Raw genomic sequence first — 12,483 nt, forward strand, 5'->3', positions numbered from 1 at the left:
GTGCCGTTTCTTTTTCTGTGGGGAAGGCTTCAGTCCATCCTGAAAATGTATCTACAAAGATTAGGAGATATTTAAGTCCATACCTTGCTGGCTTAATTTCAGTAAAGTCCACTTCCCAAAATTGTCCTGGTCTGGTCCCTCGTAGGCGTCTTTCTACAGGAAGCTTGGAGGAGTATGCATTAACCAATTGACAGGCCCGACAGGCTTTTGTTACTTGTTCAGCTATTTTCTTTCGCTGTGAGCCAGTTAGTGGAAAACTCTGTTCCTGATCCTTTAGGAATGCCTGCAGTTTCTTTGAACCAAGGTGAGTGAGTTGGTGTACATTTTTAACGTAGTGTAGGGCTTTCTGAAATTGTAAGCTGGGTTCAGTGTAGTCAAGGAGTTCAGTGTCACTGTCCTTTGTTAAGTTGTCGGGATGCTCTGATGTAGTTAAATCTCCTGACTTATATTTCTCCCGTGTGGAAAGTGTTAACATAGTTATTCCGTTTAGGGCTGCCAATTTAGCCTCTTCATCCGCCCTTCTGTTTCCGACCGCTACGGGATCATTTCCTTTCTGGTGTCCTGGACAATGCACTATAGCTAGTTCTTTAGGGCTTTGCACTGCTGAGAGGAGGCGGAGGATCTCATCTTTATTTTTTATTTCTTTTTCCGCCGAGGTTAATAGTCTCCTTTGCTGGTAGATAGCCCCGTGTATATGAGCAGTAGCAAAGGCATAGCGGCTGTCTGTATATATGGTGGCCTTTTTGCCTGCCGCAAGCTCTAATGCCTTCGTGAGGGCGATTAGCTCTGCCTTTTGAGCCGATGTTCCCTCCGGGAGGCTAGAGGACCAGATGACTTTAGTTCTGCTAACTATTGCTGCCCCAGCCCATCGCTTACCGTCCTGGAGAAAGCTGCTGCCGTCAGTGAACCATATGACCTCAGGGTGGGGCAGTGGCTGATCCTTTAAATCCCGTCGTACACTGGTTTCTTCTGCCAGTATATGTTGACAGTCATGAGTGACAGGTTCTGATGATTGCTCAGGTAGTAGTGTAGCTGGGTTAAGCGGGGCGGGGGGTCCCAGTATTATTCTGTCCTTGTCAAGCAACAGGCTCTGATAGTGTGTTATTTTAGAGTTTGATAACCATCTGTCTGGTGGCTGGCGGATGATGCTCTCTAGGGCATGGGGGGCTATAACGGTTAGCTTCTGCCCCAGCGTTAACTTATCAGCATCTTTGATTAATAGGGCTGCTGCTGCTATAGCTTTTAGGCAATGGGGCCATCCACTAGCCACTGGGTCCAGCTTTTTAGATAAGTAGGCTACAGGCCTTCTCCAAGGTCCTAGAGTTTGAGTAAGCACTCCTCGCGCTATTCCTTTTTTTTCCTCAATGTAGAGAGTAAAGGGTTTTTCTACATCCGGGAGTGCTAAGGCCGGAGCAGATAGCAGTGCCCTTTTAATGTTATCAAAAGCTTGTTGGTGCTCGGGGTTCCATTGGAATTGGGCATTTCCCTTTAACAACGGGTATAAAGGAGCAGCTAAGGATGCAAACCCAGGTATCCATAACCTGCAAAAGCCAGCAGTTCCGAGGAACTCTCTGAGTTGCCTCTTATTAGATGGGGGTGGTATCTGCACAACGGTTTGTTTTCTGGGCTCAGTAAGCCATCGTTTACCGCCCCTAAGGGAATAGCCCAGGAAGATTACTTCTTGCTGGCATATTTGGGCTTTTTTGACAGAAGCTCTATACCCGAGTTGAGCAAGCTCGGATAGTAGTGCTTGGGTCCCAGACTCACAGTTTTCTCTGGTGTCTGCTGCCAGTAGCAGGTCATCCACATATTGGAGTAGGGTGACTTCGGGGTGCATGGTTCTGAAGTTGTTGAGATCTCTGTGAAGGGCTTCATCAAAGAGAGTGGGGGAGTTTTTGAACCCTTGTGGGAGTCTAGTCCAAGTTAGTTGACCGGACGTTCCGGTTTCTGGGTCTACCCACTCAAAAGCAAACAGCAATTGACTATCTTTATGTAGAGGCAAGCAAAAGAAAGCATCTTTTAAGTCCAGAACAGTATACCATTTTTGCTCAGGGTTCAGGGTGCTAAGCAGATTGTACGGATTAGGTACTGTGGGGTGAATGTCCTGCACTCTGTTGTTGATCTCTCTTAGGTCTTGAACAGGGCGATAGTCCCCAGTTCCTGGCTTTTTTTACTGGTAGCAGGGGAGTATTCCAGGCCGATTGGCAAGGCCTTAGGACCCCCAAGGCCAGATATTTTTGAATATGGGGCCTTATCCCATCTTTAGCTTCTTTGCTCAGAGGATATTGTTTAATATTAATTGGGGAGGCTGAGGTTTTTAACTCCACCATTATTGGAGGTTGTTTTACAGCTAGGCCTAACCCAGCAGTTTCTGCCCAGGCATCTGGGTAATCTGTTATCCATTTCTGGGATAGCTTGCCTGTTTGATCAGTCTTGGGGGGTGTGAAGAGTTGATGTTCATCTTCTACTGACATAGTTAAGGCCATGACTATAGGAGTTTTTACTGAAGGATTTAGAAATTCCATTTGGGGGCCTTCAGGGTTAAAAGTTATTCTGGCCCGGAGTTTGGTGAGCAGATCTCTGCCCATTAATGGGGCTGGGCATTCTGGGATCACTAGGAAGGAGTGATGGATTTTTCCTTTTCCCAGGTCCATGGTCCTTTTAGTTGTCCAAGCCCGATATTTACTGCCGTTAGCCCCTTGAACTAAAGACCTTTTAGTTGATAGAGGGCCCAATGGGGCCTTGAGGGCTGAGTATACTGCCCTTGTGTCCACTTCAAAGTTTACTGGGGTCCCCTCCACTTCAAAAGTTACCCTGAGCTCGGGGAGGGGATCCGAGCCCCGACTTTCCTAATCATCCTCCAGAGTTAGAATGGCTGACTGGCGTGGCTGTTTCTTTCTAGGGCAGTCTTTGGCCCAGTGTCCTTTTTCTTTACAGTAGGCACATTGATCTGAGGCCAGATGTGGCTTCTGGCGTGGACCCAGGTATCTCTTTCTGTCTCCCTGTCTCTTAACTTCTGGCCTATTTGTTGTTGTGACCAGGACCTTAGTCAATGCCTCAGTCTGTCTTTTGCTTCTTTCATCCTCCCTTTGCTCCCTTTCTTTCTCCCTTTGCTCCCTTATAGTATACCTTCTCAGCTTCTCTGACTAAATCTCTCAAAGTCATATCTTGCAATCCATCTAAGCGTTGTAACTTTTTTTTAATATCCAGGGCAGCTTGCCCAATAAAGGCCATCGTGACAGATGCCTTTTGATCATCTGCCTGGGGATCAAAAGGAGTATATCTCCTATATGCCTCCATAATTCTCTCCAGAAACATAGAAGGAGATTCATTAGGCCCTTGAATAATTTCTCTTACCTTGGCCAAATTAGTTGGCCGTCTAGCGGCTGCTCGGAGACCCGCTATTAGAGCCCGGCGATAAGTGGACAGATGCTCCCTACCTTTAATGGTGTTGGGGTCCCAGTTGGGTCGGTTCAAGGAGAAGTCAGCTTCGATTATGTTGGGAAGTTGTGTTGGTCGCCCATCTGGTCCAAGGATATTTTTTCTTGTTTCCAGGAGGATTCTCTTTTGTTCCTCTGTCATGAAGAGAATGCCTAAGAGTTGTTGGCAGTCATCCCAAGTAGGCTGGTGTGAAAACATCAATGACTCAATCAGACCTGTGAGCCGGGTGGGGTCCTCGGAAGAAGGGGGATTGTTATTTTTCAATTATATAGATCTGAAGAGGAGAAAGGCCAATACTGGTAGGCTTGCATTTCTCCACCATGGTTATCTTCTATCATTGGCCCATAAGGACAGAGGGGAAGTATCACGGGGGCTTCAGGGTTTTTAATCATTCATTGCTGGCGAGTTTCTTTAGCTGGGCCAGCTTCCTCCAGGGGAGGTGGGGCTATGTGTGCCGTGGGGGGGTCATCTGTAGGGCACTGAGCTGGCTTAACCTCCTGTGGTGGAGAAGCTGAGTCAGCAGCAGGGGAATCTCTTAGAGGGTGTTGGGGGTTGGGGAATGAAGGCAGGGGATAAGGAAAGGGAGGAGAGTCCAGCAGAGTCAAATCTTGAGACTCAGGGAGAACAAAGGGTGGAGAAGGAGCAGAGGGTTTGAGAGATAGAATCGTGGGAGGAGGACTAGGAATGGGGATAAGAAAAGGCTTCACCCACGGAGGAGGAGATTCACAGAGGTCCTGCCAAGTTAAGATATACGGCTGTTGATCTGGATGGCTATGTGGCCCCGGCTGAAAAACAATATCTCTAATTTTTCGAATTAGTGGGGAGTAGAAAGATCCTTCTGGAGGCCATCCAATTCCAAAGGCAGGCCATTCTGAGGCACAAAGAGTCTGCCAGGTCCGACGTTTTACTGAAAAAGAAAGATTCTGAGCCCTTATGCGGACTTCAGCCCAGTGATCAAGGGTCAGGGACAGAGGCGTGGAATGACTCTGTCCCATAATGAAAGTTACTTGAACAAAGACAGGGACAATACAAATGACAAATGTGACACCAACACGGACACACAATGAACACACAATGAACAGTAAACGTGTAACACAAATCCAGAGGCAAAGATTAAAAACAGACAGTGAATTCAACCTGAGAGAAAGAATAGTTGCCGGCAAAACCAGACGGGTTGGCAGTAGAATACAGATGAGGGCACCTCCGTCCCTCCCAGATGGGGGCACCTCCGTCCCCCCAGAGTCTCCCAAAGCGTCCCTTGAGGAGACGTGGTCTGTGGCTTCAGGGACATGTCTATCCACCACCGCCAGGGAGAACTTACGCTCTCTGCTGACAACCACACTCTGCCAACCCAAAACCAGAAAACCAGAAGCTCTGAGAGCTTTCGCTCTTCTCTGAGCCAGAAACCAGAAGCTCTGAGAGCTTTCGCTCTTCTCTGAGCCAGAAACCAGAAGCTCTGAGAGCTTTCGCTCTTCTCTGAGCCAAAAACCAGAAGCCAGAAACCAGAAGCCAGACAATCACAAAGGAAAAACAAGGAGGAGAAGAAGAAGGAGATAAGGCGCCATACTTACCCCCCTAAAGGAGTCTTGTTGAGGTCTCCCTGTCCGGCGATGCGCAGTTCCCGGCCAATGCACCAAATGTAAGGGTATGGCGAAACGTCGGAGTAGAGACCACAAGAGACTCTCTTATGCAAAAGCAGAAGGGTGGGTTTATTTGGAGACCAGCATGCTAGGGCTCTCTCTATAGCAATGAGAGATAGAGCCCTGAGAACCGCTTGAGCAGAGCTTATATACTTTTCTTGGAGAGGGCAGGGAGGGAAGTTCATTGATGGGTCAGGGTGAGTGGGCAGTTTGCCTGTAACCGAGTGAGGGAGTGCATCCTGCAGTTTGGCAGTTGGGGACAGCACATCTTGGGAACAAGATTAGCAAAGAGTTCACAGTTGGGGACAACACATCCTGGGAACAAGATTTCAACAGTGTTTTGTTAAGCATATAGAAAAACAGAGTGACAAGTACCTATTTTATTAACCTTTCAGTCTAGCTAGGTTGCGTGCTAGTAAAGGGAAGATACATGGGCCAAGTTGCCCCCGTCACACAGCCAAAGTTTTTTAGATCAGAAAAGTTAGCTGACTCAGGCTGGGGGTGTGGCTCAGCAGTAGAGAGCTCGCCTAGCGTTGGGTTGGGATAGATTCTCAGCACCACATAAAAATAAAATAAAGGTATTGGGTCCAACTACAAGTAAAAACCAAAATATTATCCCTGGCAGTCTCCCTGTGTGACCTCATCTGTCTGTATCTGGAGGCCCACTGGAAGCCTCCCTGTGAGGCCTCATCTGTTTGGGGGCAGGACGAGACGTTGGTCGTCTCTGTCCCACTGAGGGTAGGGAAGAAATGGATCCCAGACAAGCCTCCAAATGCTATAGTTAATTTTAGGTGTACTCACTCCCAGCTTGAGTAAGTACAACTAAAATTAACAGAATGCTCTAGCCAACCAGCTTCTAATTGCAGACAAGTAAATCCAGTCAGCACTGTTCAAGCCAAGCCCAAAGTAGAAAAACCCTATACACTCATACACTAACTAAAATGTTTAATGTTAAGTGATACTGAAATTTTGCCATAGTTACATGTCAATAATCTGGCAATAGTTAACACATGCTATTTAAAAATATTACTAACATGGAAAAATCTCTTATACTTTCCACATTTTCTAAAGGGCTCCAAAATAGTAAGAATACTCACATAGCCCTTACATTTGCCAGGTACTGTTCTTATTTGAATCCCATAGCAATTTTATGTCCTATGGGTTAGATATGAGATGTCCCCCCAAAAGAAACAATGTGTTAGACAGTGTGAGAAAATTTAGAGGTGAAATGATTGGGTTGAGAGCCTTAACCTAATCAGTGCATTTGTGATAGTAGAAGCAAATGTGACTCCATTTTGTTTTATGACTTCATCCTGTAAAACAACCATGCCAAGTAGAAGGGTCATGACTGAGGCAAGATATTCTTTTCCTTTTGCTATAGAAACCTTTAAGAACACGGAACTACCTAATGGAGCATTGTTTCTGTAACTAGGGTAACGGGGCTCTGTTTCTGTAACTGGGGTGACTGGGCTAACTGTGATTGGTTAGGTTTCCCACCGCTTGACTGCACTCTCCTACTTCTGTCACCTGTTCACCTGGCTTGCTTGCATTGGCTAGACACCCCCCACTCAACATCCCTTTTGTAGTTTTCAGGCTTATAAGGAGTGCCCTTGCAATTGTTGGGGACTGATCAGGGGATCAGCTTTATGTTTTGGTCAGCTGCCACCGGTGTGCTGAAGCTTGATTCTATTATACGTGGTCTGGAAGTCAGTTTATTAAACCCTGGGATGAAGCTTTAACTATAACATCTAGGGGCTCCATTTCTTCCCTACCCTCATGCCAAATTTGCCTCCAAGGACGGGCCTTTGGACCTTGACCCTGGAATAGAGGGGAGCTCCTGAGAGACGTTCCTCAGCCTCACTCCAGGATGACTCTAATCGTCCTAAGATGCTCTGAAAAGCCTCCTGCTGGCCTGTCAGTTCTGGTGAGTGGAATCTTCTGGAGGGAAAAGGTCAGCTTGGACGCATTTACTTACACCTTTCCTGGGACTGGACGAGATGTTGTCACTGTCTCCCTGGAGGTCTCCCTCTGTGACCTCATCTGTCTGTATCTAAGACCCCACTGGAGGCCTCCCTAGGAGGCCTCATCTGTTTGGGAGCAGGATGAGACGTGGTCTCTGCCCTATTAGAGGTCTTCCTGTGTGACCTCAGCGATTGTTGCCTGTCCTGTGTCTGTTCTGCTGTTTGTCGTTTCTCCAGTGTCTGCCTTGCTGTTTGTCATTTGTGCAGTGTCAGTTTGGCGGCCATTTGTCCTATTTATCTATTCATGTATTGCTGGGGTCCTGCCCTAGTGGGGTCCAGGGAGTCCTGAAGGATGAGTGGCGTCGGGGAAAAGATGAGACAGGAGTCGTTCCATTGGAGCAATCTCCAGAGAGAGAGCTCTAATGCAGCTTTCTCTGGTTCATCTTTTATTGCAACTTTTCTCATCATTATAGATTTAGAGTACGTTATTGATTATACAATTTAAAACTTTTGCCAAGACATGGCATTTTCTTAACCATGATTAGGGGTACAAAAAATATAACATTATTTTACATTTTCCAGGATATGACCTTTAGTTATTTAATTATTAAAAGTACAGAATCATTAATAAAATGCATCACTAATTTACATTTTTCAGATTTTCCCAAGATTTACTATTTTCCCCAAGATATGCTATTTTCTTATTAACTAATGCCAAGCTAAGTCTCCTAACCTATCATTAACCTTTAAAGTACCCCTTTACTTTATTTCTAATCTAAAATTCCCATCTAAAATGTCCCCTTAAATCTTATACTTAAAATATTCTAAAGTTTATAAATCATTCTTAAAACATATCAGAAACCCATATAACTAAAAACTTAAGAATTTCTAAACCCAAAAATAGGATACTATTTCTAACATTATTCTAAAAATATATCATATAAAGCTACATTAATTAATTCCTAAATTTATTCTCATAAAATTGGTTGAGCTGCTTTCTCAAAGACTTTGTTTCTCAGTCAAGGTGCACTAGTTTCATATCTTTATAATCTTTCTCAATAGAAAGTAAGTTTTAAACATCAGTCCACCAATATTAACTATGCTCATCATAAATCCCTATATAAAGTAAAAGAAGGGTTTATAAAAAGATAAGAATATATCTTTATATGTTTTAACTTTCCTAAGTGTATAATATAACTTTCCTCAATCAAGAATGAGAGACAACATATGGTGGGCTTTGTAAAATAAGCATAATGATTAGGTTTTCTAAGAGGCCAGAAATATGAGCTTGGGTTCTAGTTGATATAATCAATGGGGTGCCTAAAATTCTCATGACCTTTCAGAGGATGATTGTTGTCCATTATCAGATTTGTCCTCAGTGTACTGAGATAGAAGAACAGCCTTCTACTTTGTCCTTGATATGCTGAGGGGTAGTAGAACATCCTTCTAGGCATGAACTACCTGTTATGTTTTAGCCATCTGAAATTTAATTTGTTTGGCATTTAACATAGTCATGCCTCCTGTCAGGAACATAAGCATGAAAATGAAAAGTCCCAATTATATTAAAAAAAGGGTCTCATGGTTTCGGTTTCCCACCAACCAGCGAGGCTTTGCCAGCATTCATCCTCACTGTGACCCTGTCAAGACAGTGGGAGAGTGGCTTTGCCAGCACTTATTTTCACTGTGACCTTGTCAAGACAGTGAGAGGGGAATCGCCTTCACCAATGTATAGTCCAGTGTCTGCCTTGCTGTTTGTCATTTGTCCAGTGTCTGTTCGATGGCCATTTGTCTTGTGTTTATCTGTCCATGTGTTGTGCATGGGCCCTTTCCTTGTTCTCATAACTGCTCTTCTTTCATCAGGACTCCTTGGCTTCACCAACATTGTGGGACAAGGAAGCGCTACAGAGATCTCTACCTGTACGCTTTTAACTTGTTCTCTTAACAATTTTCAGGACTTTGTTGGTTTGTTTTTGTTTGTTCCCTTTGTGTTCTGTGTTAATTTCTACTTCAGTTTGTTTCTAATGGGAAAAAAATGTTAAAACGGTTTAAACTGTGCTCACTACAGCTTGCATTAAAATGTAAAGTGCTGCCAACAGGACTAAAAGAACTGTCAAAAATAAAAGCTAAAGGTAAAAAGAAAAAGGGATTCTAGAGATTGCCTTCATTTAGGAACTGGGGCAGGTGGCCAACTGGGTAAATCATGTCAGTTCCTATAGAGGACAGATTAAAACTAAAGTGTTTTATAAAATTATTATTCCTAAATTGTATAACAAAAAGCATAATTTTGTCTAAAAGATTTGGCTTTTGCCTCTCAGTATTTTAAACATAAATAACTCCCAACTATTAAAAATTGTCCGAAGATTTTTCAATGTCAGGCTAAAATTTGGTGGCCACTATCCAAGAAACCAGAAAAACCAGTTTAGAATGAGACCCCAACTGGGGGAATCTCCCAAGGAAACCAATGGAGCTACATCTTTGGGAAGTTCCTTCAGGAAAAATAAGACCCCTTCATTTATCTATGTTCCCTCGACTCTTTTCAGCTTTGATGAACAGGAGCACCTCAGGAAAAAGGTCAGAAAACTTTAAAAATTCTATATTTGTTAAATTCATAATTTTGATCTAATACGCTTAGCTTAATATGTTTTTCTGATTACATTCTGCTTTATTCTAAGGCCAATTTACAAAGGTTAACTCTCAATCTAATAGGTTTTAAAAAAATAAACTACAAGGCTTTTATTTGTCTGTTTGCTTTGTGTGGGTGCACTGGTGTACTATCTGTCTACATGTATTGCCATGTCTACATAAATTTGTTTTTTTTTAAAGAGAGAGAGAGAGAGAGAGAGAGAGAGAGAGAGAGAGAGAGAAGAGAGAGAGAGAGAATTTTTTTTAATATTTATTTTTTTGGTTTTCGCCAGACACATCTTTGTTTGTATGTGGTGCTGAGGATCGAACCCGGGCCGCACGCATGCCAGGCGAGCGTGCTACCGCTTGAGCCACATCCCCATCCCTCTAAATATATTTGGTACAAAAAAATTGACATATGAGCTCATAAATTATAATTTTTAAAAACTGGATCTAAATACTTTTGATTAATATGATTCAAAAGGTTCAATTCAAATTGGGAAAATAGATAAAATTACAAATGTCTTTAAAGTTACTAATGCACTGTTTTGTTTCCAGATGATTAAACAGCTGTTAAAATGTTAATGTCTATAAAGTGTCTGACATCCATTGTCTCTAGGATTTTTCTTCAACAGGAAAAAAAGATTACTAATACTATTTAATACACTTGTCTGAAACCTTGTTTTTAAAAACAATACATAAATTACATATAAACATATATAAAATTAATCATGGATGTGTTTGTTAGAGACATCTAATTGGTACAAAGTTAAAATGCTGACTGTTAAATATAATATCAAGTACTCTTAACTCCTTAAATTCCATAAGGTAAAATATTTAAACAATGTTGGTGTTTTCATAAACAGGTAAACTAAAAAGGATAAAATTATTTTGTGTTATTATAAAAACAAAGTTTCTATAATTACAAAGTCCCAACAGGTATAATTCTACATAAAAGGAGTCAAGAGGTATTTCAATTAAAGTACTGTAAATAACAATTATTTCATCTTATTAAAATGGATTAATTTATCTAAATTCAGAAATTTATAAGGGTTATTTTTATTTTTAACCCTTAAATTTATAAGGGTTACAACAAACAAAAAAGGATCAATGAATTAAAAAATTATTTAAAAGTTCTAAATATAAAAATATATTTAATGAAAAACGTTTCCAGGTAAAAAGTCTTTATGTGGTAAAGTATAATTATAATACAACTAAGTAAACAACAAAAGGGTCTAAGTAAGTAATATAAAGGTCTATAAATAAAAGACAAATATTAAAAGGTTTATATGTAACTAAGTTGGTTATATATATAACACAAATAGTTAAAACTATTCAAGGTTGTTTCCTAAGGACAAATAATAATGTTCTGATATATTTATATGTTAAAATGACAAAAACTTTTAAAAATATTAATTACATTGTGTCTATTAAGTTTTATCCCCTAGAACAAGTAATCTTGGAGAAATTAAGGTTTGTACATCTGTGGCTAAATAACAACTGTTATTTTAAAGTATCCTCCTACATTACAGAGTCCAGATTTTCCTTTAAAAGATAACCTTGGTTAGTATAAAAACGTCAATAAAAGTGTGATACATTACTCTTCTTTACAGATTAAATGTGTTCATATCTTTCAGGTATACAAGTCTTTAAGGTAAAAGGTTTAAAGGAACATTTTATCAAGCTGGTATCTCCAAATTAAAATTGTCTGTAATGGTAATTTAAACTTATAAAGATAATAGATTTTATTGGGGATTTATTTATATTATTTGATGTTTTGTAACCAAATCTTATGTTACCTTTTACACTAAAATATAAAAATTTAAAGATACTTTAAAAAGTAATGAGAGCCTAATCTATTTAAAGATTAATATTATAAAACACTTTGCCACTTTTCCACATGGAAAAAAAAATGTTAAGGGCTCTCAGCCTTTCCTTAATTAATGTTTCAGATGTATGTCATATTGTGCTACTAACATTCATACAGAGTCAGGAAACAATATATGAAACTTTATAAAATGATACCTAAAAAGAGAGACAAAGATCATCTTTAGAACTAAAACACTTTACCTAAGATTTGGAAAGAGCCCTGCGTTACTTGAGATAAGGCTCTGCCTCCCACCTTACAGCATGTCAAAATAACTTCAAAGTAGGCCAGATTTCAGTTGATTTAAAGTTATATCAAAAATTAATTTTATTGGAAAGATTATTGTGATCTCAAATAGGAAGTATAAAGTATAACTCAGCCAAGGTTCAAAATTATATACAAGCTAAATATTTTTACTATTGTTAATTTCACTTTGTATTTTCATTATAACTAAAAGAAAATTTACCATGACACTCAGAGAAACCAAGAGGCCTTTATTGTGGCAGTGTCTGATTAACGAGAGAGGGAGAGAGAGAGGGGGGGGGAGGAAAGTGAGAGGGAGAATGAGAGACAGGGAAAGTGAAAGAAAAAGGAGAGAGCAAGAGAGGAGGACCTGGCAAGAGTTTTTATGGCCAAAATCTAATGGGGTCTCTGGGTCTGCAAGCTGCCTTGTTGGCATACAGTGATTGGATCACACAATAGATGCTAAGGTGTCATCCTCTGCCTTCAGGCAGATCTTCAACATTACATAAATTAATAAATAAAATAAGGATATTGTATTATGTAAAAATTAACTGTAAAGTTATAAATATTAAAGTTAAAGCCCAGAATTCTTACTTTAAAACTGGTAAAACTGACTTGCTGGATGTTTAAGTCCAAACTTAAATATTAAGTTTAAAATAAAGAGGCCAAAGAAACTAATATTTGGCTCTTGCCCTCTGAGTCTGCCTGA

The 12,483-nt window shown here is 40.8% G+C and overlaps 1 protein-coding gene across 1 annotated transcript; it reads right to left on the bottom strand.

Annotated features, from left to right (window-relative positions):
- Positions 1–205: 205 nt before the first annotated feature.
- LOC144366693 (uncharacterized) lies at positions 206–4,702 on the bottom strand. The gene is given in 4 exon segments (XM_078021344.1): positions 206–969; positions 1,768–3,117; positions 3,119–3,704; positions 3,707–4,702. Coding segments are annotated over 3 exon segments (2,352 nt in total). The 5' UTR covers positions 4,437–4,702; the 3' UTR covers positions 206–969; positions 1,768–2,081.
- Between the last annotated feature and the right edge of the window lie 7,781 nt (positions 4,703–12,483).

Source organism: Ictidomys tridecemlineatus, chromosome 9 (assembly GCF_052094955.1).
Source record: "Ictidomys tridecemlineatus isolate mIctTri1 chromosome 9, mIctTri1.hap1, whole genome shotgun sequence".
Classification (NCBI taxonomy): domain Eukaryota; kingdom Metazoa; phylum Chordata; class Mammalia; order Rodentia; family Sciuridae; genus Ictidomys; species Ictidomys tridecemlineatus.